This window comes from Microcebus murinus, chromosome 4 (assembly GCF_040939455.1).
Source record: "Microcebus murinus isolate Inina chromosome 4, M.murinus_Inina_mat1.0, whole genome shotgun sequence".
NCBI lineage: Eukaryota > Metazoa > Chordata > Mammalia > Primates > Cheirogaleidae > Microcebus > Microcebus murinus.
Window position 1 is genome coordinate 3,578,518 of NC_134107.1, and position 25,820 is coordinate 3,604,337.

Here is a 25,820-nt window from a genome sequence, read left to right on the forward strand (position 1 = left end):
CGTCTCTACTATAAATAGAAAGAAATTAATTGGCCAACTAAAAATATATAGAAAAAATGAGCCGGGCATGGTGGCGCATGCCTGTAGTCCCAGCTACTCGGGAGGCTGAGGCAGGAGGATCGCTTGAGCCCAGGAGTTGGAGGTTGCTGTGAGCGAGGCTGACACCACGGCACTCACTCCAGCCCGGGCAACAAACCGAGACTCTGTCTCAAAAAAAAAGAAAAGAAAAATAGAGGTTCAGTGTTAACATGTGGAGCTGGTGCATATTCAATTGTTTATTCATTCCACAAACATCTGATTTGTTTCCATCTTGTGCCCGTCTCGGTGTTGGGGACACAGTGGGGACAAGGGGGACCTGCCCCAGTCCTCGGGGAGTTCCTGGGAAGGTGGCCCCACGTGACCCTGCATTCAGCCCCAGCAGGGCTGAATACAGGCTGGGAGGGCAGCGGCTTGCCGGGAGGGCGTGAGTGGAGGTGGGAGGGCAGACCCCATCACAGATGGACAGGGGAGCGGTTCCAAAGCCAGTTTCTGTTTCTTTCTTTCTTTCTTTTTTTTTAATTAATTAATTTTTTTTGAGACAGTTTCTCACTGTGTTGCCCAGGCTAGAGTGAGTGCTGTGGCGTCAGCCTCGCTCACAGCAACCTCAGACTCCTGGGCTCAAGCGATCCTCCTGCCTCAGCCTCCCGAGTAGCTGGGACTACAGGCATGCGCCACCAAGCCTGGCTGATTTTTTCTATATATTTTTAGTTGGCCAATTAATTTCTTTCTATTTATAGTAGAGACGGGGGTCTCACTCTCGCTCAGGCTGGTTTCGAACTCCTGACTTCTAGCGATCCACCCGCCTCGGCCTCCCAGAGTGCTGGGATGACAGGCGTGAGCCACCGCGCCCGGCTCAGTTTCTGTTTCTAATGGAGGTGAAATTCACACAATATACAGTTCACCATTTTATTTTTTTTTTTTTTTTATTTTTTATTTATTTATTTTTTGAGACAGAGTCTCACTTTGTCGCCCAGGCTAGAGTGAGTGCCGTGGCGTCAGCCTAGCTCACAGCAACCTCAGACTCCTGGGCTCAAGTGATCCTCCTGCCTCAGCCTCCCGAGTAGCTGGGACTACAGGCATGCGCCACCATGCCCAGCTCATTTTTTTGTATATATATTTTTAGTCGGTCAATTAATTTCTTTCTATTTTTAGTAGAGACGGGGTCTCGCTCTTGCTCAGTCTGGTTTTGAACTCCTGACCTCGAGCAATCCGCCCGCCTCGGCCTCCCAGAGTGCTAGGATTACAGGCGTGAGCCACCACGCCCGGCCCACCATTTTATTTTTATTGGGTTTTAAAACTGTTTTGAGACAGGGTCTTGCTCTGTTGCCCAGGCTGGAGTGCGGTGGTGTCATCACAGCTCACTGCAGCCTCCAACATCTGGGCTCAAGCGATCCTCCTGCCTCAGCCTCCCGAGTAGCTGGGACTACGGGCAGGCGCCACCGCGCCCGGCTCATATTCTCTGTATATATTTCTAGTTGTCCAGCTAATTTCTTTCTATTTTTAGTAGAGACAGAGGTCTTGCTCTTGCTCAGGCCTGTCTCTTAACTCCTGACCTCGAGCGATCCGCCCGCCTCGGCCTCCCAGAGTGCCGGGACGACAGGCGTGAGCCGCCGCCCCTGGCCTCTCTCGCACCTTCTAAAACAGCCAGGGTGAAATTCCACCCGAAATAGATCCCAGCCCGCGGCCCGGCTTGGGAATCCAAAGGCGTCCCCGGGGGGCCACCTTCCTCCCCGGGCACACTGGGCGTCCTTTGCTGCCCTCAATAGGAGCCTTGAGCCTCTGTGGGGACCGAAGCTTCCAGGCCAAGCCACACCTGCCTCCCCGACACCTCGGCATGTCTCAGAAAAGCAGCCTGTGGTCCTAGAATCAAGGTGGCCGCCTGCCACGCACCGCCCGCCTTCTGAGGCCTGGGCGGGCCCCGGGCGGCCTTCAAAGAGGCTGTCGCCGGGGCAGAGACGCGGGCTTGGCTACCCACACCCACACCTAGTTTTCCTTTCCCCGCGGCGATCCCCGCTGTGCCCGGGGTCTTGGCCGGGCGCCCCGCCCCACAAGGGGCTCCTTTGACATCAGACCTGCGGCGGCTGCACAGGCGCCTGCCGTTCCAGGCGGAAGGGAGCAGGCGGAGGGGCCAGCGTCCCCCGGGGCCTGCCGGGTCCTGGGGACAGGCAGGGCCCCAGCCGTGTGACCCGGGAGCCCAACAGAGGGGGTTTCAAGGAGACGGGAGCCTGGCCTGGGGGAAGCCACCGCCAGATCCTAAATGCCCTTTTCCCCCAAGCTGTGGAATGTCCCCGCGGCGGGCGGGCGGCCAGGCCTGCTGCCTGCTGTCCAGGGACCCCTCTGGGTAGGACAGGAGGATCCTGCTCTCCCGGCCCCCGGGGAGGCCGGCCTGGGACTCAGGGAGGGGCCGGGCTGCTCCGGGAACAGCCAGAACTGGGGGTGCAGGCTGGCAAATCGGGAGTCCAGGCTCAGGGGCACGACTGGGCTGCTCTAGGTCACACTGTCTAGGGCAGGGGTCCTCCAACTTTGTAAACAGGGGCCGGTTCACTGTCCCTCAGACCGTGGGAGGGCCGGACTGTAGTTTAAAAAAACACTATGTTTCAAAGCACTTACTCTGAATTAACGTAAAAAAACCAAAAAGATAAAAACAGAGAATAAAAAAAGTTTTTCATTATTTTTTTTTTGAGACAGAATCTCGCTTTGTTGCCTGGGCTAGACTGAGTGCCGTGGCGTCAGCCTCGCTCACAGCAACCTCCAACTCCTGGGCTCAAGCGATCCTCCTGCCTCAGCCTCCCAAGTAGCTGGGACTGCAGGCATGCGCCACCATGCTCGGCTCATTTTTTCTATTATATATATTAGTTGGCCAATTAATTTCTATTTTTAGTAGAGACGGGGGGGTCTCGCTCTTGCTGGTTTTGAACTCCTGACCTGGAGCAATCCGCCCGCCTCGGCCTCCTAGAGTGCTAGGATTACAGGGGTGAGCCACCTCGCCCGGCCTACAATTCAGTATTGTAATTAAAAAAAAAAATTCAGACCTCACTGAAGTCCACGCAGGCCTCCACGGCAGGTGTCTCTGTCTCTCTGTCTCTGTCTCTCTGTCTCTCTCTGTGTCTTTCTGTCTCTGTCTCTCTCTCTGTCTCTCTGTCTCTGTCTCTCTGTGTCTCTCTCTCTCTCTGTCTCTCTCTCTGTCTCTGTATCTCTCTGTCTCTGTCTCTCTGTCTCTGTCTCTCTCTCTCCCTCTCTCCCCCCCAGCCCAGGCGGGGCTCCAGAATGAGACCGACCCCCACAGTTCCGTCCCACTAGACCAGGCGTCTTCAAACTACGGCCCGAGGGCCACCTGTGCGTGTTTTCGCCCCTTTGTTTTTTTACTTCAAAATAAGATATATGCAGTGTGCGTAGGAATTTGTTCATAGTTTTTCTTTTTTAATTTTAAAAACTTTTTTTATTCTTTGTTTTTATCTTTTTTAAAAAAAATATGGAACGCTTCGCGAATTTGCGTGTCATCCTTGCGCAGGGGCCGTGCTAATCTTCTCTGTATCGTTCCAATTTTAGTATATGTGCTGCCGAAGCGAGCACTATCTTTTTTTTAATGTTAATTCAGAGTAAGTGCTTGGAAACATAGTTTTGTTTTAAACTACAGTCTAGGCCGGGCGCGGTGGCTCACGCCTGTAATCCTAGCACTCTGGGAGGCCGAGGCGGGCGGATTGCTCGAGGTCAGGAGTTCAAAACCAGCCTGAGCAAGAGCGAGACCCATCTCTACTAAAAATAGAAATGAATTGGCCAACTAATATATATAATAGAAAAAATGAGCCGGGCATGGTGGCGCGTGCCTGTAGTCCCAGCTACTCGGGAGGCTGAGGCAGGAGGATTGCTTGAGCCCAGGAGTCTGAGGTTGCTGTGAGCGAGGCTGACCCCACGGCACTCACTCTAGCCTGGGCAGCAAAGTGAGACTCTGTCTCAAAAAATAAAAAAAATACTCCTAGGTGATTTGACAATCCACTTTGCTGTTCCAAGCCTCGGTGTCAACTCCTGCAAAATGGGTCAATGCCGCCTGCTCTCAGACTTGCCTGGGTGCTGGTTGTCAACTGACATTACCCCTGCGTGTGTTTCACACTAAGGTCACTCAGCGCTATTCGTGGGGACTGCCCTGTGCGTTGTAGGGCGTTTAGCAGGATCTATGGCCTCTACCCACTAGATGCCAGTATAGAGTAGCGGGATTGGGTGACTACGGCCATACAACACCCAGTTAGATTTGAATTTCAGATAAACACATAATAATTTTTCTGCCTAAGTGTGCCCCAAATTTTCCATGGCACATACTTACCTAAAAGAGGCATTTGACAGCCGGGCGCGGTGGCTCACGCCTGTCATCCTAGCACTCTGGGAGGCCGAGTGCTAGTGCTAGGGAAGATCCCTCAAGTCAGGAGTTCAAGACCAGCCTGAGCAAGAGCGAGACCCCCGTCTCTACTACAAATAGAAAGAAATTAATTGGCCAACAAAAATATATACAAAAAAATTACCCGGGCATGGGGGGCGCGTGCCTGTAGTCCCAGCTACTCGGGAGGCTGAGGCAGGAGGATCGCTTGAGCCCAGGAGTTGGAGGTTGCTGTGAGCGAGGCTGACGCCACGGCACTCACTCTAGCCCGTGCAACAGAGTGAGACTCTGTCTCAAAACAACAACAAAATATGAAAAACGTGACCGGGCTAAGGGATGCCCAGATGGCTGGCTAAACATTATTTCGGGGTGCGTCTGTGAGGGTGCTTCTGGAAGAGATTAGCATTTGCAAGGGGACTGAGCAATGCTGACAGCCCCCTCCAATGTGAGTGGGCACCACCCAATTCCTTGGGGGCGAGATGACACAAAACAGTCCCAGAAAGTTGGATGTGCTCTCTCTCTCTCTGCCTAACCGCCTGATCCGGGACTTCAGTCTTCCCCTGCCGTCGTTGTCCCCGGTTTTGAGGCCCAGCACCAGGTCTCTGTCTCTCAGAGCGACCAACTGTACCACTGACCTTCCCGTGTTGGTGGCTTGCAGACAGCAGATTGCGGGACATCTCAGTCTCTACAACCGCACATCGGGAATTCTTGTCATTCCGTATAAGAAATCTGTTTCTAGATCTGTACATACAGCCTGTTGTTTCTTTCTTTTCTTTTCTTTCTTTTTTTTCTTTTTTTGAGACAGAGTCTCACTTTGTTGTTGCCCAGGCTAGAGTGAGTGCCGTGGTGTTAGCCTCCCTCACAGCAACCTCAGACTCCTGGGCTCAGGCATGCACCACCATGCCCGGCCAATTTTTTTCTATATATATTAGTTGGCCAATTAATTTCTATTTTTAGTAGAGACAGGGTCTCGCTCTTGTTGAGGCTGGTTTTGAACTCCTGACCTTGAGCGATCCACCTGCCTCGGCCTCCCAGAGTGCTGGGATGACAGGCGTGAGCCTATTGTTTCTGTTTCTCTGAAAAACCCTAAGGCAGTCTCCACTTGCTCAAAGAGTAGGAAGGTGACAAAGGATCTTGCATTTGCAGAATAGCTGGGGCATGGTGGCTCTCGCCCGTGGTCTCAGCTACTTTAGAGGCCAAGGCAGGAGGATCCTGAGCCCAAAAGTTGAAGGCCAGCCTGGGCCGCACAATGAGACCCTTGTCTCCAAGAAAGAAAGGGTTTCTTTTCTTTTTTTGAGACAGAGTCTCACTCTGTCGCCTGGGCTAGAGTGAGTGCCGTGGCGTCAGCCTAGCTCACAGCAACCTCCAACTCCTGGGCTCAAGGGATCCTCCTGACTCAGCCTCCCGAGTAGCTGGGACTATGGCCCATGCCACCGTGCCCAGCTGACTTTTCTAGTTTTTAGTAGAGACAGGGTGTCACTATTGCTCAGGCTGGTCTCGAACGCCTGAACTGAAGTGATCCTCCCACCTCGGCCTCCCAAAGTGCCAGGATTACAGGTGTGAGCCACTGTGCCTGGCCCCTATTTGTGTTTTTGAAGCTAATGTAAATCTCTTTTAGAGAGTATATACTTGGACTATTACTTTTTTAATTCTTTCGGACAACTTCTTCCTTTTAAGTGGAGAGCGTATCCTTTTATATTTAATGTAATTTCTGATGTTGTTTGTCCAGTTCCTCCATTACTGACTTTTTTTGAGTTATGTTGGTATGTTCTAGTGTACTACCCACAATGTCATTTTGCAAATGTGGGTGTATATAGGAAGCCAGAGGAGATTCTTAGAGGTGCAGTTGCTGCATCGAAGTGGGGGAGGAGGTGTGCAGTTAAAACTCTAATAGGTGTTACCACATTTATCTGTCATTCTTCTACAAATTCAACTGGACATTTCCTAAAGAGAGCATTGCACTTTATTGAAAATTATCTGTTGCCTTGTCAGGATTTCCCCTTAGACTGTGTCTTCCAGGAGAGGGGTGACCTCATTTTATTCATTTCCTACATTCTCAGTTTAGTGCACAGGAGCCACCCCCCCCCAATTGTGAAGAAAACGAAACCTCTTTCCCTGTCATGATAAATAGGAAAATTGGAAAATGAGGAACCATGGCAAGGTTGGGAAGTTCTAGCTCAGCTGTGCAAGCCAGGAGCCCTTCCAGGTGACTTCGGAAGTATTTGGAGAGCCCCAGAATCTTGGGATGGAAGGAGAAGTGGGGGGCGGGGAGGAAGTTTTCCAAGGTACTTTACAAAAGAGAAAGGTGGAGGCCTGGGGTTAGGAGATTAAGGCCCATGAACCAACAGCCGAGCTTGGAGTTAAAGTGTCTGAAAACTTTTTAGTGAGCACCTGCTGTATGCAGCATTATTCTCCCCATGGGTAAGATCATGTGGAATTTTCCTTTATAAAGAATAACAGGCTGGGCCGGCACGGTGGCTCACACCTGTCATCCTAGCACTCTGGGAGGCCGAGGCGGGAGGATTGCTCAAGGTCAGGAGTTCCAAACCAGCCTGAGCAAGAGCGAGACCCGTCTCTACTATAAATAGAAAGAAATTAATTGGCCACCTAATATATATATATAGAAAAAATGAGCCAGGCATGGTGGCGCGTGCCTGTAGTCCCAGCTACTCGGGAGGCTGAGGCAGGAGGATCGCTTGAGCCCAGGAGTTGGAGGTTGCTGTGAGCGAGGCTGACGCCACGGCACTCACTCTAGCCTGGGCGACAGAGTGAGACTCTGTCTCAACAACAACAAAAAAAGACTTAATTACAGGCCAGGCATGGTGGCTCCTGCCTGTCATCCTAGCACTCTGAGAGGCCGACCGGGCAGATCGCTCAAGCTCAGGAGTTTGAGACCAGCCTGAGCAAGAGCGAGACCCCGTCTCTACTATAAATAGAAAGAAATTAATTGGCCAACTAATATATATAGAAAAAATTAGCCGGGCATGCCACGGCACTCTAGCCTGGGCATCAGAGTGAAACTCTGTCTCAAAAAAAAAAGAAAAAAAAAGGCTGGGCACGGTGACTCACGACTGTAATCCCAGCTCTCTGGGAGGCCGAGGCGGGTGGATTGCTGGAGGTCAGGAGTTCGAAACTAGCCTGAGAAAGAGCAAGACCCCGTCTCTACTATAAATAGAAAGAAATTAATTGGCCAACTGATATATATATATATATATAAAATTATATATATAAAATTAGCTGGGCGTGGTGGCACATGCCTGTAGTCCCAGCTACTCGGGAGGCTGAGGCAGGAGGATCGCCTGAGCCCAGGAGTTTGAGGTTGCTGTGAGCTAGGCTGACGCCACGGCACTCACTCTAGCCTGGGCGACAGAGTGAGACTGTCTCAAAAACACAAAAAAAGGAAAAGAAAAAAAAAGAAAAGACTTAGTAACTACTGAGGCAGTGAGCAGCGGCTCCTTTATTCCCTGGCCCGTCTTAGTGGCAGAGGAAACCCTTGGCTCAGAGAGGTGCAGTCACTTGCACAGAGTCACACAGCCAGCAGGTGGCCAGGCCTGGATGTCACCGCAGAGCGCCACCCCCCGCTTCACAAACGGGGAAACTGAGGCCGGAGGCGCTCGCCGCAGGGGCGGGAACGGACCCCCCCTCCCCCGCCCCGTGCAGGCCTCCCGCGCGCGGCCGGGAGCTCCGAAGCCCCGCGTCCCCGGAAGCGCCGCCACGGGCCCCGTGCGCGGCCGCGGGCGTCAGGGAGCAGCGGTTGGGGCGGGGCCGAGCGCCGCAGCGGCCGGCGAGGCGGCGGTTGGAAGCCACGCCCCCCCCGCGCGTGCGCAGTGCGCGTCCCGCCGGCTCCCCGGGTTCCGGGCGTCCGGGCGCGGTTGGCGGCGTCTGCGCGGGGCGCGCGCGCGCTTGCGCCGGCGTCGGGCTCGCGCACGCGCACGGCGGCGGCGGCGGCGGCGGCGGCGGTTCCTGCCGGGGGCTGCGAGCGGCGGGCGGCTTCTCAGGGAGCGGCGGCGGCGGCGGCGGCGGCGGCTCGGCGGCGGAGGGGGCTCGGCGGCGGCTCGGCGCTCGCGGTTCCCGGCCCGGTCGGCGCCGACGCGGGCGCTTCGGCCCGCTCCGGGCTCGCGGGGGGCGGCGGCGGCGGCCACCCGAGGCCTGCGGCCTAGGCCTCGGCCGAGCGGCGGGCTCGAGTGCGGCGCGGAGCCGGCCTGCGGGCCCTGCGCGGCGGCACCATGAGCGTGGAGGCGTACGGGCCCAGCTCGCAGACGCTCACCTTCCTGGACACGGAGGAGGCCGAGCTGCTCGGCGCCGACACTCAGGGCTCCGAGTTCGAGTTCACCGACTTCACCCTCCCCAGCCAGACGCAGACGCCCCCCGGCTGCCCCGGCGGGCCCGGGGGCGGCGGCGCGGGAGGCCCGGGCGGCGCGGGCGCGGGCGCCGCGACGGGACAGCTCGACGCGCAGGTGAGCGGCACATGGCGGCGCCGGAAGCCCCGGCCGGGCCTGGGCCGACCTGCGCCGGGCCCCGCACCCGGCCTGCGTCTGAGCGGACTCGAACCCCCGGCTCCCTGACTCCGCCTGGGTTGGCCCCGCTCACTGGGCCGGGGCTGGCCTGCTTCGTGTCCCCCAACCGGCCTGGCCCGGCCCGGCCCGGCCTGGAGAAACCTGCCTCGGTTTCCCCGGTCCGGCGGGGTCCCCGGCTGACCTGCCTTGGTTTCCCCACTCCAGCCGGGATCGCGCTGACCTGCCCCTGGCCCCTCTGTCGCCGGCTCCAGGGACCTGACCCGAGTCTCCCTACGGCTCAGGCTGGGTCTTACACGACCTGCCCTCAGTCGCCTTCCGGGCGTGTCCTGGGTGACCTGCCCTCCGTCTGTGTCTGGCCCCATCCGGGGTGACCTGCCCGGTCTCCCCTCTGGCTGGTCCGGCCGCCCTGTCCCACCCGCTGGGGTCGCAGCCATCTGGGCACCCCCCCCACCCCCTTCCCCCTCCTTCACGCCCACCGAGCTGCGGGTTCAAATTTCCCCCTCGCCCCAGGCCCTGGCAAGCCGAGGGTTGAGGCTCCCAGAGCGGGAGGCGAATTTTTGCCTCCCCGGTGGAGCACCGCGCACTGGCTGGCTATTAGGATTATTCACGAAGAAGCAGGTTGCGTTTTGTTTTTCCTTCTTGCATCGCCTGTTGCTGAAACCGAGCTGTTACATAACTCCACAGCCCTGCCTTGGAAAAGTTGGGTTTGAGTTTTGTTCTTCCAGTGGAGCCGTGATAGCGGGGGGTTTTTTCGTAAATGGGTCTGCCACGTCGGCGGAAACTTCAACTTTTATTGATGTGGACGTCTAGTGAAGGCTGCTTAGGTGTTTTAAATCGGGGTTTTGGGTTGTGAGAAGGACTGGGCCTGCGCTTCCTGCACCTGGGTTCCTGCCTCGGGCGGGAGAGGGGGCAGGCCGGTCCGGGGAGTGTTGTGTTGCCGCCGTCCTCTGGATCTGATTGCTTCTGCCGGAGGCCTGCTTGGTGCTTGGCCCCTCCCTCAGGTTTCTTTTCCTGAATGCCCCGCCAGGGAGGAGTTTCGAGGCTCACTTTGTCACAGGTGTCCCTTGGCACATGCTTGTGTTCTGGAGCCGCAGGAAGCACCTCTTGCTCAGCCGGAGTGAGCGCAGACCCTGCCCCTGGGGGAGGGGGCTAACGTGCTAGTTGGTTGAGTCACTCCCGTGGGTAGACCACCCACTTGGGCTTTCTTTTAGCCCCCAATGGAAGCAAGAAACATTTGACTCATTCTAACCCCAGATTCCTTAAAATAGAAGGCCTCCGTGGTGGGTGGGGCATCTGGAGAACAGGTATGCAAGTAAGGGTGGTTTTTTTTCAGTTTTGTTTACAGTTGGTGAAGGGAGGTGGAGAGAGGGGACTTTGCCTGGAGAATGAACCGGAGCTGCTGAGGCCCCGCCTTCCTGTAGTTTCCCAGCCTCGGTGCACCTCTCTGCTTTGGCAGCTGTAAAATGGGGGTGGCACTCATGTTTTCCTTAACTTTTAAAGATAAGAGAAATCTGGGCTTATGTGTAAAACTAGTAGATCTTGTCTGTCTGTACCTTGTGTCCAGCCTGTGGGGAGGGCTGAGGCTGAGGATCTGTGGCTTCCTGGGGGCCGGTGGGGTGTGGCGAAAGGTTAATTGCTTTTCTTGTGAGTCCTTTTAACAGCAGAACAGCAAACCTGGGGCAGCTTTGAGTTCTGCTTTTGTTCCTCCTGTTTGTGATTAATTGTGGGGTGCGTCCTTCTCTTTTAGTTAAAACAATCAATTTTCTTGCCTCTGACCACTGGATCGTACAAGATGAAAGTATTAAAATGCTTCCCTGCAGGTAGACACTGCCATTGAGCTCACTTGAGTGTGACGTCAGAGGCTTGTCCTCAGTTGCTTTTAATTGACTTCGAAGACCCACCCACCTGCAGCCTGTGTGTGGACTTGTGTTTGGGGACGGGGGTGAATCCATTTGTGTCACAAGAAGAAGGCCTGAATCTGGGGCAGGAAAGTCTGAATATAATTGGAAAATGGAAAAAAAGTTATCTCCTGTGCCAGTTGGTGGCATTGACTGCCTGAGACACGTGGGAATATTTCCCACACTCGTCCTCAGGAGTTGGCTGTGTAACCGCCCAGAAGGTGGGGGCTTCCAGAAAGATTTAGAATCTCATTTTGCCTTTTCATTTCATCTTACTGGACGAGTGGCTGTCAGTTTTTAAGTGCTTTGCAGCCACTTCGTCTAACAGCGTTGTCAGAGTGGAGGTCACATACTGAGCCATACGGCTCGCCCGTGTAAGGTGTACAGTTCGGTGGCTTTTAACACCTTCAGTGTTGTGCGGCTGTCACCACAGCCAACTGTAGGACGTTTTTGTCACCCAGAAAGAAACCCTGCACCCCTTCTCCCCTCAGTCTTACCTTCCCCTGCCCCTGGCAGCCACTGGTCTGCTTTCTGTCTGAGAGTTGCCTGTTCTGGAGGTCTTGCGTGAATGAATCGCGGGGTGCGTGGTGTTTTGCGTCTAGCTTCTTTCACTCAGCAGCGTGTGTGCAAGGTCTGTGCACGTCATAACCGGCTCCTCGGAGTTTGCTTTTCAAAAGCCGAGTAATAGTCCGACGTGTGGAGGGACCACGTTTTTGTTTATCTCCTCATCTGTCCACGAACGTTTGGGTTCTTTCTACCTCTTGGCTGTTGCGAGTCGAGCTGCTCTGGACGTCTGTGTGCACATTTCTGTGTGGATGTAGTTGATGGCGAAATTGCTGGGTCGTGTCGTCACTGAGGAACTGCAAGCGTGCGGCCACTTCTCCCCCCCCCCTTTTCGCAACAACCCATTCCAAATGGAGTGCGGGCACTTTTGATGCCAGCCCCACCTGTATCGGCTTCGCACGGTCGATGTCCCCTGGAAGTCTGCTTACAGTGGCGGGTGTGTCCCAGCCGGGGCGGGAGGGAGAACGGCAGCAGGGGCGACTCCTGCTGCACCCATAGCTGGTTCGAATATCGTTCCTCTTCTTCTTTGTGAAATGGAACTGACGTCTGTCAGAGCCCTTGAGATCCTGGGATGACAAGCGCTGACACAGTTCTGCCAAGTGTCCCTAAAATAAGGAGTCGCTTTTCTCTCTGAGGATCTGACCCTGTCCTGGGCTCCCCGCACCCCCGCAGGATGGTGGAAGGTAATGTCAGATGTCCTTTGCACAGTAGCGGGATTGCAAGCCTTTGGATCCGCCTGGCTGGAATATTTCCTCTCGGCCGGCGCTGCGCCGCTGTTGCTGTCCAGCTCCTCCCAACAGTGCGAGCGGGCCGAGACCTATGAGTTGGAAATGCCACTCAGTGATAAAGGGGAACGAACTCCCGACACGTGCAACAACCGGCTGCATCTTGGAGTAATTACTCTGAGTAAAAGAAGCACTCGGACAAAAAAGAGCGTATGCCCTGTGATTTCATTCATGCAAAATTCTAGAAAGGGCTAGCTAGCCTGCAGTCGTAGAAAGCAGCCTGGTGGTGGGCACAGAAAGGTGGGCCGGGCGGGAGAGGAGGGAGGGAGCGACAGGGCACCAGGAGACTTGGGGTGACGGATGTGCTTGTTCTCGTGATTGTGGTGACGGTTTTATGGGGGGTTTGCATACGCTGACTTGTCAATTTCTAAAAAATGACATACTTTATACACCGTTTGTGGCCTGTCAGTGATATGTTAACCTGTTAGAAGTAAAACCACGCGGAGATGCCGCTACCCACTCATTTCAGTGGCTCAGTCTCTTTTTTTTTTTTGAGACAGAGTCTCGCTTATTGACCAGGCTAGAGTGAGTGCCGTGGCGTCAGCCTAGCTCACAGCAACCTCAAACTCCTGGGCTCAAGCAATCCTTCTGCCTCAGCCTCCCGAGTAGCTGGGACTACAGGCATGCGCCACCATGCCCGGCTAATTTTATATATATGTTAGTTGGCCAATTAATTTCTTTCTATTTATAGTAGAGACGGGGTCTCGCTCTTGCTCAGGCTGGTTTCGAACTCCTGACCTCGAGCAATCCGCCCGCCTCAGCCTCCCAGAGTGCTAGGATTACAGGCGTGAGCCACCGCGCCCGGCCTCAGTCTCTTTTTTTTAAGAAGGCCGAAAGTGCTGCTGGAACTCAGCTGAGGCTTCACAGTTGGCGGCAGATACTCAGGACGACTTGTGACGGTTTTGTCTCAGTTTCTTTACCCAGATTTAGCAGGATTGGGGAGTTAACTCTAATACTACACCAGTAGTAACTAAACAAAGTTCCCTCTCAGTCCAGCTGCCCTAACCAAAAAAAAGACATTTTTCTTACTGCTTTATTAAGGTCTGATCGTCTACCATGGAATTTTCTTGTTTTTAAGCGTACAGCTCAGTGTTTCTTTTTTGTTGTTGTTGTTGGAGACAGAGTCTCACTCTGTTGTCCGGGCTAGAGTGCCATGGCGTCAGCCTCGCTCACAGCAACCTCAGACTCCTGGGCTCAAGCGAGCCTCCTGCCTCAGCCTCCTGAGTAGCTGGGACTACAGGCGTGCGCCACCACGCCTGGCTAAGTTTTTCTATGTATTTTTAGTTGTTTAGCTAATTTCTTTCTATTTTTAGTAGAGACAGGGTCTCGCTCTTGCTCAGGCTGGTCTTGAACTCCTGACCTTGAGCGATCCTCCTGCCTTGGGCTCCCAGAGTACTGGGATTACAGGTGTGAGCCACTGAGCCTGGCCTCAGTGTTTCTTTTTTAGTACAGGGTAGTGCAACTGCTGCTGTAGTTGCCGTCTTTGATTTCTCTTTCACTCTGCCTTTCCTCCTCTGCTCTCTCACTGCGGGCGCAGCTTGTACGCAAGCCTGTGGTTTCAGGGTCCGACCACCTCAGCAGGCCTTATGCTCATTGGCCGCCGCTCGCACGTTAGGGAGGTGGGCCAGGCCCTGTGCCGGGGGGGTCAGAGACGGTGGCCGAAGCCCTGGCCTCATGTTCCTGGCCTCAGTGGGTGCCTGCCTTTGAGCCCTTTGCCACCTGCAGTGCCCTGTGGGGAAGTTGCACAGCTGCCTGGCCTGGGCGTTGACCTTGGGAATGCCGGGGGCCCGGGAGGGGGTGGTCCGCTCTGTGGAGGGGAAGCCTTTGCGAGTGGGGGTCCCGGAGTGCTTGCCGGGGGCGGGCACGGCGCACCGGGTCGGGCCGGGCTGCATCTTGGAGCCCCGAGGAGCTGCTGAGGGGTGCGGGACTGAGGCCGGGAGGAAGGGCCCTCGGACTGCAGTGGCCGGGGAGGACCGTGGCTAGAGGTCGGGCGTGGTGGCCGAGTGTGGTGACCAAATGAGCAGTCGGAGCGGAGGTTGGGGACGCCAGGTCAGGGCCGTGTGCACGTGCGAGTGTGAGCGTGAGTGCCTGTGCCCGGTGTCCCCTCCCGGTGCCCGTGTCCAGCACTGCACCTGGTGCTCTGGGCCCCCGGCCCCTCCCGAGCAGTAGCCAGCTAGAGCAGACCTGAGCTCCTGCCTGCGGTGTCATCAGGGGCCACGACCCGGCTGGCACGGGGCTCCACGCTGGTGGGCGCCGCCCTGCCCGAGAGGGCCCCAGCAGTGTGCGCTGGAGCTGGAGGGGCGCGTCTGGGCGGCGGCTCACCTTGGAGGGCGGCGCGGTTGTCACCATGGTGAGGAGGCTGAGTGGCGGTTGGGACAGTCCAGCCTGGCGGAGAAGGGCCACGGTGCCCAGCTGTGCTCTGACGTTCAGAGCTGAGTGTCCGGCCTGGAGGGGCCACAGGGTCCGAGAGTCTGGGCCTGGTCACCACTGCTGCGGCAGCTCTGCGTTCCCTCTCACCGGAGGTTTTCTCTGAGAGCAGGGTTCTGCCCTCCAGGAACCGAGGGCTGCTGGGGCCGGGGCCCCGCGGCTGGCAGCAGGTCCTTGTGCACCCACACTGTTTTTTTAGGAGACGGGGGTCTCACTACATTGCCCAGCCCGGGCTCCAGTTGTTGGGTTCAAGCGATCCTCCCGCCTCAGCTTCCCAAGTGGCTGGGACCAGAGGTGCCACTGCGCCGGCCCCTTGTGCCCATCCGCGTGGCAGTCAGGAGCGGCCTGGGAACTGGGCGAGCGAGCGGGGCTTGGGCCCGGGCCTTTGTGGGCCGAGGCTGGGCCTGCGGCGGGCGGGCTGCCTGCTGGCCCGGCCGGCCTCTGCCACACCGAGGGGCGCAGCGGGCGGCGCCGGGCCGGCTCCTGGTCCCGGGCGCAGGCGCTGGGTGAGTGCGCTGGCCGAGCCGTCCTCGCCGCTGTCGGGCGTGTGTGTCCGCAGCGCGGCTTCTGGGGCCACCGGTCCCGCGTGGAGGCGCTGGGGACGGTCGGTCTCTGCCGGGAGGGGCGCAGGCCTGCACGTCCGTGTCCACGTCGGCGGCACTGAGGGTTTCTCCTGCCTTAGTCTTTTTCCGGCCGGTGTGTTTTCGTTTGTTTCGATGGTGTGTGTAGTTCCAGTTCTGCGGGACTTCCCGTCCTCGCTCTGCGGTCCAGCGTGCGGGTTGGTGGTCCCCGGCCACGGGGACCTGGGAAACGCAGAAACGGCAACCGGCTTCTCCCCCTCCTGGCTGCAATGCCGTGGGCAGGCGAACGGCGTCCGCAGTGGGTTTTCAGGGTCCTCCGACACGTGGTGGCAGTCAGATTCTCTCCGTGCCCGGATTCTTCCCTCAGACCCTGTTGCGGTCCTGCGTGGAGAGGCTCGCCGTGCCTCCGGGCCCTGCCCCCAGAGAGCCCTCCCGCTTCCCTTCGTGCCCCTGAGTGGGCCTGGTCCCGGCCATGGTCCTTCCTGTGAGGCGCCCGCCTTCTGGGCCGAGCGCCGTGTCGTCCCACGCCGGCCTCTCCCTGCAGGCGTGGGGCGGAGTCTGCCCTGGTCCCCGGGCTCCCAGGGGAGTGGCGGGTCCAGGGCCGGGCAGGCAGCCCGGCGAGCTGGGGACACCCCGGGCACTCGGGCCGCGTCGAGGACACTGGAGTGCGGAGCCGCAGGGCGGGCTCGGTGCCCTGAGGGTCACGCAGTGGGGTCGCCAGCAGGGAGGCGGGGAGAGAGGGGCTTCCTTTCTGCTGAGAACCGAGGCGGGAGGCAGAGCCCGGGCTGCCCGCTGGGTGGGACCGTGGGAAGTGGCCTTCTCTGTGAGTCAGACACGGTCCCGTCCCCGCGATTTCGTGTGGTTCGGACTAACGGGGTAAAGGAGACTAAAGACGCCATGAAGCATGTGCAGCCGTCACCTGGGTCTTGGTTAAAAACAGCTGTGAAGGGCGTCATCGGGACGTGGGGGCGGTGTGCACACATGTGGCGTGGCCGCGGCGGGGTCCCGGCCAGCCCTGGTGTCGTGAGGGGGAGCCTGCTCCTGCAGCTCGGAAGCCGGTCGGGACAGTGAAGAGAGCGTGTGCAGAGCGAGGGGGACCACGGGCCTGGCGTGGCGTGGCGGAGGGGTGTCCAGGTGAAGGTGTGGGTGTGTGTTTTCGGGAGCTTTGGGATTTTTTTTTTAAGTAGAGGGAAATGTCAGGGTAGAGCCTTCCAGGTTGGGGCCAGTCTTCCCCCAGCTGCCCAGGGGGTGGTGACTTCCCACCCTCTGTTTTATTTCATCCTGGCCTCAGAATACGTGAGAGACTTAGCGTCTGGGCATTTGTGTTTTAAAGGACGAGGAGCCCCTATCGTGGGCCCCTGGGGTGTGGGCTCCACCTAGGTGTCGGGCCAGCAGCAGGAGCAGGGCAGGCTGTATGCTGGGGCCCCAAGATGGGGTCAGAGGAGGCCTGCCTGGGGGGCACCCTGGGCCCAGTCTGGAGGGTATTGAGCCAGCCTTGCTGAGGCTGTGGGGAAAGCGTGTGCAAAGGCCCCGGGGCACTGGCAGATGCAGAGACCAAGGTTCCCAGTAAGAGCCTGTGCCAGCACAACGGGCCGACTCTGGAACGTCCGTGCCGTCTCTCTGGGGTGAGGGACCGTTCTCGGAGCTGCTCTGGCTGCGGTCTGAGTCCTGGGCTGTGCTGGCAGTAGCCGTCTCTGGGCAGAAACCCCGGCAGACCTTGATCAGCCCGGCCACTCTCAGCTGGGCTTTCTGGAGTGTGGTTTTAGTCATTGCTGGGCTCCTGCTTGGAGCAGGAGTAAAGATTCAGGGACCCCGGCTCCGGGGCCTTGTGTGGGGCTAGGTACTGGGGATTCCGGAATACGCCTGTAAACACCACGTCCAGAGCAGAAGGGACGGGAACTGCTTCCTGGGCTTCGTGACCTGGAGGTGGGTGGGAGGCCCTGCCCGCTGGAGCCTCCCTGGTGAGGGGACGGTCGGCGCCTTGGAGGACACGAGTTGTCGGAGCGGCGGCCCTGTGTCAGCCAACGGCCACGGCCCGCCCTCCTCCACCCGTCATGCCCCTGGCACGGACTGAGGGCCTTGTCTGTGCCCAGCATCGGGCCCTGGCGCTGTGTTCGCAACTCGGTTAGCGATAGTTTCTAGGGTCACGTGGGGTTCTGAAACCAACATTTTATCTCAGAACTTCTCAGAGTGGAGAGAGACGCTCACCCACAGCCGCGGAGTCAGCCTGTGCCGTGGCCGACCCCGCCTGGCCGCGGGGCTGGGGGAGGCGTGTGCGGAGGGGGCACACCTGTGCCTCCCAGGTCTACGGCCTGGGACAGGAATCCTCCCTCCGGCCCCCCGATGTCGGTGGGGGTGTGGTGGGGTCCTCCTGGCCTTGTATCTGTGCTGTGTTCTGTCCCCAGGGTGGACTTAGGGGTCCCGTCCCTGTCGCGCCTGGGGGGGGTAAGTGCGGAGGGGGGTGGGGGGGCGGGCTTGCCCCCAGCCAGCCATGCTCGTCGTCCCCATGCGCCCTCTGGGGGGGCGATCTGGGCGTGGACGGTGGGCAGGGCAGGGCACTAGATGGGGTGCAGCTTTGTGTCCTGCCACGTACAGGAAGGCGAAGATTGAAACATCGTGAAAACCCTGACAAGAAAGTTTAGGCGCTCTTCTGGACTGAGCGAACGCTTTCTTAAAGGCCCAGACGGTAAACATTCTGGGCTTTGTGGGCAAGAAGCAGAGTGGAGGATGTTAGTAGGCATTTGATCCAGCCGTTCAGGCACTCGCGTCCCTGTGCTGGACTGGCGGCGGCCCTCTCCCCGCAGCGGGCCTCACGTCGCTGCCTCCGCCACCTGCGGCGAAGCCCGTTGCTGTCGCCTGTGCGCCCACACTTCCAGAAACCAGCGGGCCTGCGCCCAGGCGCGGCGGCACCGAGAGCCCCTGCGCGACAGTGCTCTCCCCGTCTGCAGCCTCGCCGCCGCCAGTGCCGCCCACGTGCTCCCGGCGCCATCCCTCGCTGCGAGTGTGGGCAGGCTGACAGGGACCGGCCGTCAGAACATCCCGCAGGGCGCATCTCAACGGCAACAAAGCAGACGATGCGATCCGGAAGCGGCTGAGGGCTGGACAGCCCGTGTCTCTGGAGAAGACGAAGGAATGGTCGGCGGCACGCGGAGAGGTGCTGGGCGTCACTGACCGCCGGGAAACGGAGATGGAAACCGCTGCGCGAGGCCGCGCCGCTCCGCCAGGACCGCCGCAGTCGGCGCCGGGTGAGGCTGTGGAGCCGTCGGGGCCGGGGCCGGGGCCACTCCCGGTGGAACGGGAGGTCCCGCGCCCGCCTGCCGCGGAAGCTCTGGGGGTTCCTCGGAAGGTGAAGCTCGGAGTCGCCACGTGACCCAGCAGTTCCGCTCCTCCAGACGTGTTTGAGGGAATCTGTGTCCCGCATGCACACAGATCTTTGTGCCCGCGTGTGCATAGCAGGCCACGCACAGCGGTCCGAAGTGGAGACAGCCACGTGTCCAGCGTGGGATGGATAAGCAAAACTTGGCGCGCACACACACAAATACGGAGCGTCCATGCGATGGAGTGCTTTTTCAGCCTTACAAAAGGAAGGAAATTCTGACACGTGCTGAAACGAGGAGGAGCCTTGAGGACGCTCGCTGGAGTGAACCACTCAGAACACGAGTCGCTGCGTGACACCACTGACACGCGGGCGCCAGAGCGTCACGCTCACAGAGACAAAGCGGAACGGCGGGTGCCGGGAGAGGGAGGGCAGTTAGTGTTCCGTGGCGACAGAGCTTTAGTTTTGCAAGATGGAAGATGTTCTGAAGGTAGATAGAACGCTGCCGCAGAAGTACACAGTTAAAAGTGATCGCGGTCCCAGCGTGGCGGCGCACGCCTGCAGTCCCAGATGCCCTGGAGGCTGAGGCAGGAGGATCGCTTGAGCCCAGGAGTTGGAGATGACAGCGAGCTGTGATCGTGCCCCTGCACTACGGGGGTGGGGGGACGACCTCTCACCTCTTAGAAACAACAGAATTTTTTGTATTTTACTACAGCACTCCTGCCCGACCCAGGCTCGAGTTAGGGTCGCAGGGCCCCGGGGGCGATTCTGGGGTGGGGACTGTGTCGCTGGGGGTGGTAGCTCCTGGGCCTCAGGCGCTCGGCTCTCTTGGCCCCGGCGGCCGTGCGGCCTTGGCGCTGGTGTCCTGCGCGGTCCGCGGCGTGGCGCCGCAGCCGTGGGGCAGCAGAGGCGATGCTTGTGGTGAGAGAGCGGCCGGGAGGAAGGCCCCTAGCGCATCCCTGCTTTGTCCTCAAGACGGGCGGCGGTGAGGTCGGGGCCTGGGCCGCCCCCAGGTGCACTGCGAGGGGTTCGTGGGAGTCTCCTTGCTCCTGGTGGTCCTCAGTCACCTCGGCTTCCTGGCCGTGGCCGTGGCCAGGTGGGGCTCGGGGCGTGGGTGCCCAGGCCACCAGTGCCCCGTCCGTGGCGGGACGGGTTTGAGCGGGACGAAGAGTGCACGCAAAGTCCAGTCAGAGCAAGGGGACCTGTCTCAGGCCGGTGCCCTGTGCCCGGGCTGGTCCCAGAGGCTGCGGCTCTCGGTGACACTCTGGTTGCACGCAGGTGGGGCCTGAGGGCATCCTGCAGAACGGGGCCGTGGACGACAGCGTGGCCAAGACCAGCCAGCTGCTGGCCGAGCTGAACTTCGAGGAGGATGAGGAGGACACCTACTACACGAAGGACCTGCCCATTCACGCCTGCAGGTGAGCGGCGCCGCTGCGCCCAGGGGCGGTGCCCTCGCTGCTGCGTGCACAGTCCCTGTCACCGCCACCGGTCGGGGCGTGGGCTCGGCAGCCTCCGACGCCCTGCGCTCGCCCAGCTGGCGGGGGAGGCGCCCTGGCCCCGGCCCCAGGCGCGCGGCTTGTTGCTGGTGCTGCCCTCGCTCGCCCGCTAGAAAGAGCTGGTCACGCCAGGGAGCATTTGGGGTTGGGGACAGAGCAGCCGTTTCTCCCACGAAGGGGTTGCTCTGGGGTTCCGCCACGTCCCTGCTCCCTGGCGCCCTCACCGCGCCTGGGAAACAGGGTGAGTGAGTCGCGAGCGGGCAGACCTGCACGTTAACCGCATTGGGAATTTCGTCCCTCATCTCTTGCGTTTGGGCTTGTTCTTGCTTTTTTGTTGCGTGGAAACGAAGACCAGAAGAGGTGAAGTGATTTTGCTTGGGGCACCCGGCCAGCGCGGGCAGCGTGGGGCCCAGCCCCGGCTCAGAGCCCGCTCCCACCCCCCTCCTCCCCCGGAGGTGCCAAGGCCACCCCCATGGCCGCCTGCGCCGGCCGGCTGCTCTCTGGGGCAGAGGGCGGCGCGTAGGCTTTATTTTGGGTCTTCCGTCCTCGTTTCACAGACGTGTGACTGTGCTCCCGTCACACACGCGGTGCGTCCCCGCAGAGCTGCGGCCTCGCCCCCTGCTGCGAGCTGGGGGTCGTGGGCGCCCCCCATGGCCAGGCTGCCTCAGAAGCACACGCTGGTTCCAGGCCGAGTCTCTGTGCACAGGCAGAACTCTGGGGAGTGGGTGTTTTGGGGTCTCGTGTGTCAGTGTTCAGACAAGTGGGGGTGGTGGGGGGCTCCCCCAGGTTCCCTGCCTGACCGTTTGCACCGGGCCTGCACCTCCACTGCAGGGTGGCCCATTCCCAGGAGCACAGCGCCCTCTGCTGGAGCCTGCGGTTCACCGCGGCCAGGACGTTGCAGGGGCTGGGGCCCGGGAAACATGGGGCCAAAGGGGGGGCAGGAATGGCCTTGGGCGGGCGAGCCCCCCTGTGGGCAGCTCTTCCTGCAGGTAGCTTTCTTCACCCCGGCTGCCCCTGCGGAGCCCCGGCCCCACACCTGAGGCCCTCCCTGTGTCCTGGGGAGCCTCGGCTAACTGGTTTGACTTGGTCCCTGCAGTTGTCGGGCTGAGTATGTGTTTAATGGAAAACTTGAAAATGTTGTAAGAGGAAAGGATTCTGCGTCCTGCCAAATGAGAACCAGAGAGCAACCTTCCAGCTTCAACTGTTGATGTTTTGATTTTCTAGTTACTGCGGCATCCATGATCCTGCCTGCGTGGTTTACTGCAACACCAGCAAGAAGTGGTTCTGCAACGGGCGGGGGAACACTTCTGGCAGGTAGATAATCAGAGCGCGCATGTGTCTTTAATCAGCGCTGAGCTCGGGTTTGTGTGTAAATTATGGAAATGTTGAAGCGAAGCGCAGTATAAAATCACGCTAACAAACCTGGTTTTTTTCCTCCTCTGACTGGTCTAACTTGAAACAGATGGTGGTGTGTGAATGCCTTAATGTATTTACCCTTGATTTATTCTCTGTGGTTCTTTTTATTATGCAAGTCGGGTTGGCTTGACTCGAGTTCCCAGTCTTTATTTCTCTCTTTCTGCAAGATGAGCTCCTGGCACGCCGCGAGTCCTCGTTAACAGGAGGATGTTCCCGGCGCAGGGACGGGCACGCAGGGGAGCGGGTTTCTGAGAAGCCTTGCTCTGGCCGGAGCCCGGCTGAGCCGTCCAGAGGCTAATTCGGGCCAGATCCTGAATCATCGGATTAAGTCGCGCTCACTTGACCGTCGGTCGGCTGGGCTTCCCTCCCTGCTGGGGATCAGCAGCAGCTGGGGTCGGGTCCCTTGTCCTGTGTTTGAGACGTGACCGGCGCTCTGCCGGTGCTCGCATGCCAGGGGAAGTCCGATTGTCTTGCCGGGGTGGCGGGACCCCCGTCCTCGGTTCCTGTGCTGGCGGCTCCCCTCTGGTGACGCGGGACGGGTCACTCCTCTGCCGGGGAGAGCCTCCACGTTGCTAACAAGGAGGTGGGGTCTCTTTCTGGGTTCATGGTTTAGAGAGTGGAAGTGACAAAAGCCTGTAGGCAGCTCATTTGCCCCCCACCTTCCGGTGCCTTTTGCAGCTGTGGGGCGTGGAGGGACACGGGCCGAGTGGTCAGATCTTGTGGCCAGATCTCTGAGTTAGTGACTCGAGGTGTTTGTTCTGAGCAAGGCAAGGAAGGAGCTGGTGATTTAACCTAGATGATTTTTTAAAAAATTTTCTGGGTAATCAAAAGACATTTGTGTTCTGTGTTGAGAATATTCTGGGTAATTTACATGTTGTGCTCGCATTAATTCCTCTCGTGCAGGAAAAGCAACTAAATAAAACTTTCTTAGCTGGCAGCCCCAGCTTCCGGTCAGCACAGCCAAGAACAGGGAAGTGAGCAAAAGGGCCTCTGAGAAAAAGCAGGCCGGGCCGGGCGCCCTGCGCGCTCTGCGCAAGCCACGGGGAGGCGGGCGCAGAAATGCGGAGAGGGCGCTGGTTCTGGCCAGGTGCCAGCGCGGCTGCTCCACAGAGGAGTCGGGCCCTGGGGACGCCGAGAGCACCGGCGGGTTAGGTGATCGCGGCCCGTGGTGGCGAGAGAGGGCTGGAGGTTGGCTTCTGAACTAAAGCCTCCAACAGCAGCGTTTCCAGAAGGGAAGGGAAGGGGTGCGGCGAGGAGGCTCCGAGGCCGGACAGGACGTGTGTCGGGTGTCTGGCCCCAGCGGCAGCCAGCAGCCGGTGTGTGCCCCGTGACAGCCATGGCTTCCGTAGAGTGGCTCGGAGCCCCCACTCGGCACTTCTTCACCGTGCTCAGGTTTCCGGCCCGAGGCAGGGCGGGAGGGGCCCCCGCTCCTGGAGGTGACTGCGCAGGGCTCTGGGAGGTGACTGCACAGGGGCAGGGAGGTGACTGCACAGGGCTCTGGGAGGTGACTGCACAGGGCTCTGGGAGGTGACTGCGTAGGGGCAGGGAGGTGACTATGCAGGGGCAGGGAGGTGACTGCGTAGGGGCAGGGAGGTGACTATGCAGGGGCAGGGAGGTGACTGCGCAGGGCTCCTGGAGGTGGGCGCAGGGCTCTGGGAGGTGACTGTGCAGGGCTCTGGGAGGTGACTGCGCAGGGGCAGGGAGGCGGGCGCAGGGCTCTGGGAGGTGACTGCGCAGGGCTCTGGGAGGTGACTGTGCAGGGGCAGGGAGGTGACTGTGCAGGGCTCCTGGAGGTGGGCGCAGGGCTCTGGGAGGTGACTGCGCAGGGGCAGGGAGGTGACTGCGCAGGGCTCTGGGAGGTGACTGCGCAGGGGCAGGGAGGTGGGCGCAGGGCTCTGGGAGGTGACTGCGCAGGGGCAGGGAGGTGACTGCTCAGGGCTCTGGGAGGTGACTGCGCAGGGCTCTGGGAGGTGACTGCGCAGGGCTCTGGGAGGTGACTGCGCAGGGCTCTGGGAGGTGACTGCGCAGGGCTCTGGGAGGTGACTGCTCAGGGCTCTGGGAGGTGACTGCGCAGGGCTCTGGGAGGTGACTGCGCAGGGCTCTGGGAGGTGACTGCGCAGGGGCAGGGAGGTGACTGCGCAGGGGCAGGGAGGCGGGCACAGGGCTCTGGGAGGTGACTGCGCAGGGCTCTGGGAGGTGACTATGCAGGGGCAGGGAGGTGACTGTGCAGGGCTCCTGGAGGTGGGCGCAGGGCTCTGGGAGGTGACTGCGCAGGGGCAGGGAGGTGGGCGCAGGGCTCTGGGAGGTGACTGCGCAGGGGCAGGGAGGTGGGCGCAGGGCTCTGGGAGGTGACTGCGCAGGGGCAGGGAGGTGGGCGCAGGGCTCTGGGAGGTGACTGCGCAGGGGCAGGGAGGTGACTGCTCAGGGCTCTGGGAGGTGACTGCGCAGGGGCAGGGAGGCGGGCGCAGGGCTCTGGGAGGTGACTGCGCAGGGCTCGGAGGTGACTGCGCAGGGGCAGGGAGGCGGGCGCAGGGCTCTGGGAGGTGACTGCGCAGGGCTCTGGGAGGTGACTGCGCAGGGCTCTGGGAGGTGACTGCGCAGGGGCAGGGAGGCGGGCGCAGGGCTCTGGGAGGTGACTGCGCAGGGCTCTGGGAGGTGACTGCTCAGGGCTCTGGGAGGTGACTGCGCAGGGGCAGGGAGGCGGGCGCAGGGCTCTGGGAGGTGACTGCGCAGGGCTCTGGGAGGTGACTGCGCAGAGCTCTGGGAGGTGACTGCGCAGAGCTCTGGGAGGTGACTGCGCAGGGCTCTGGGAGGTGACTGCGCAGGGGCAGGGAGGTGACTGCGCAGGGGCAGGGAGGCGGCCTTGCGGACCCGTCGCTGGCCCCGCAGTGGGTCAGATCAGGCCTGATGAGCTGGATTTCAGGGAGCAGGAACAACGTGAACCGTGTTAAGGAAGTCTTCCTTAAAAGTGGTTAGAGTTTTGGGATCGGCTTTGCGCTCGGCGGGAGCCGGGTCAGGGGAGAGCTGGTCCCGGGCCCCCAGATGGACGGGGTGGCGGCCTCTGCTAATGGGCCGTGGACAGTGCCGGAACTTCCAGCAGGCCGGGAGCGGGAGTGGTGAAAAGCCAGACTCTGGGTGTTAACTGTCCGTCGTTTCCTGGTCCCAGCCACATTGTAAATCACCTCGTGCGGGCCAAGTGCAAGGAGGTGACTCTGCACAAGGACGGGCCCCTGGGCGAGACGGTGCTCGAGTGCTACAACTGCGGCTGCCGCAACGTCTTCCTGCTGGGCTTCATCCCCGCCAAGGCCGACTCGGTGGTGGTGCTGCTGTGCAGGTGAGGCCCGGCCGTGTCTGCGAGGTGTCGGGACGGACCCTTGGGGTCCGGGCCGCCGAGTGACTCGGGGTGTGTTCCGGGTGGATCATAAAATTGATCCCGTAAAGCCACAGTCTGGTCTGAGTTTGAGAGTTTGGCCCCGGGCGGGGCCGAGCGGTTCCTCGCCGACAGTGGAAAGGCGACGGGGTCGCCAGTACAGCTCAGGGACGCGGCCCTTTGGTGGGGGGTCGCGGGCCCTCGGCGAGGGGCGCTGCTGCTCACGGCGGCCCTCCCCACTCGCAGGCAGCCCTGCGCCAGCCAGAGCAGCCTCAAGGACATCAACTGGGACAGCTCGCAATGGCAGCCGCTGATCCAGGACCGCTGCTTCCTGTCCTGGCTGGTGAAGATCCCCTCCGAGCAGGAGCAGCTGCGGGCGCGGCAGATCACCGCCCAGCAGATCAACAAGCTGGAGGAGCTCTGGAAGGTGAGGCCTCGGCCGTGAGGCCACTGGAGATTCCGGGAGGAACTCGGGTGTGCCGAGAGGGGTCCTAGGGCGCCTCAGGCCCGCGTGGTCATCCCTGCCCTGCAGCGTTGCCTGGCTGGGGGGAGCCTGGTCTCTGGGAAGGGAGAGGAAAGCTCTGGGGCTCCTGTCCGTGCGGGGTGAGGCCGAGTGGGGGAGGGGAGGGAGGGCACTGGCCGGGGCGGGTAGATGTGTCGGGCAGAGTCTGGACCTGCTCAGGCAGGCAGGGGAGAGGCGCCGGGTCAGTAGTGGGTGGCCGGGCCCTGCCCACAGACCTGGGAGGACCCCACCCTTCCCCGTGGAAACTGCTCTCTGGTCCTGGCTGGTGAGGATTTTGCAATTACGTGAGTGAGTTCTTTTCCTTTTTTGAGACAGAGTCTCACTCTGTTGCCCGGGCTAGAGTTCCGTGTCATCAACCTCGCTCACAGCAACCTCCAACTCCTGGGCTCAAGGGATCCTCCTGCCTCAGCCTCCTGAGTAGCTGGGACTACAGGCATGCACCACCATGCCCGGCTAATTTTTTCTATATGTATTTAGTTGGCCCATTAATTTGTTTGTTTTTAGTAGAGACGAGAT

The 25,820-nt window shown here is 59.8% G+C and overlaps 1 protein-coding gene and 1 non-coding gene across 5 annotated transcripts in view; one reads left to right on the forward strand and one right to left on the reverse strand.

Moving 5' to 3' along the window:
• Positions 1 to 3,505: 3,505 nt before the first annotated feature.
• On the reverse strand, positions 3,506 to 3,612 carry LOC142870720 (U6 spliceosomal RNA). The gene has a single exon (XR_012919065.1). It is a non-coding gene; the product is annotated as a U6 spliceosomal RNA (small nuclear RNA).
• Positions 3,613 to 8,370: 4,758 nt separating this feature from the next.
• UPF1 (UPF1 RNA helicase and ATPase) overlaps positions 8,371 to 25,820 on the forward strand; it is a 32,334-nt gene continuing 14,884 nt past the window's right edge. For 2 of the 4 annotated variants that reach the window (XM_076001557.1, XM_076001558.1), the window contains exons 1-5: positions 8,371 to 8,868; positions 19,778 to 19,917; positions 21,220 to 21,309; positions 24,578 to 24,745; positions 25,028 to 25,208. In XM_076001557.1, coding sequence (XP_075857672.1) covers positions 8,638 to 8,868; positions 19,778 to 19,917; positions 21,220 to 21,309; positions 24,578 to 24,745; positions 25,028 to 25,208 — 810 coding nt within the window. In that variant the 5' untranslated portion in view covers positions 8,371 to 8,637. The remainder of the gene's footprint in view (positions 8,869 to 19,777; positions 19,918 to 21,219; positions 21,310 to 24,577; positions 24,746 to 25,027; positions 25,209 to 25,820) is intronic. The other 2 variants (XM_076001555.1, XM_076001556.1) reach the window with 1 other exon arrangement.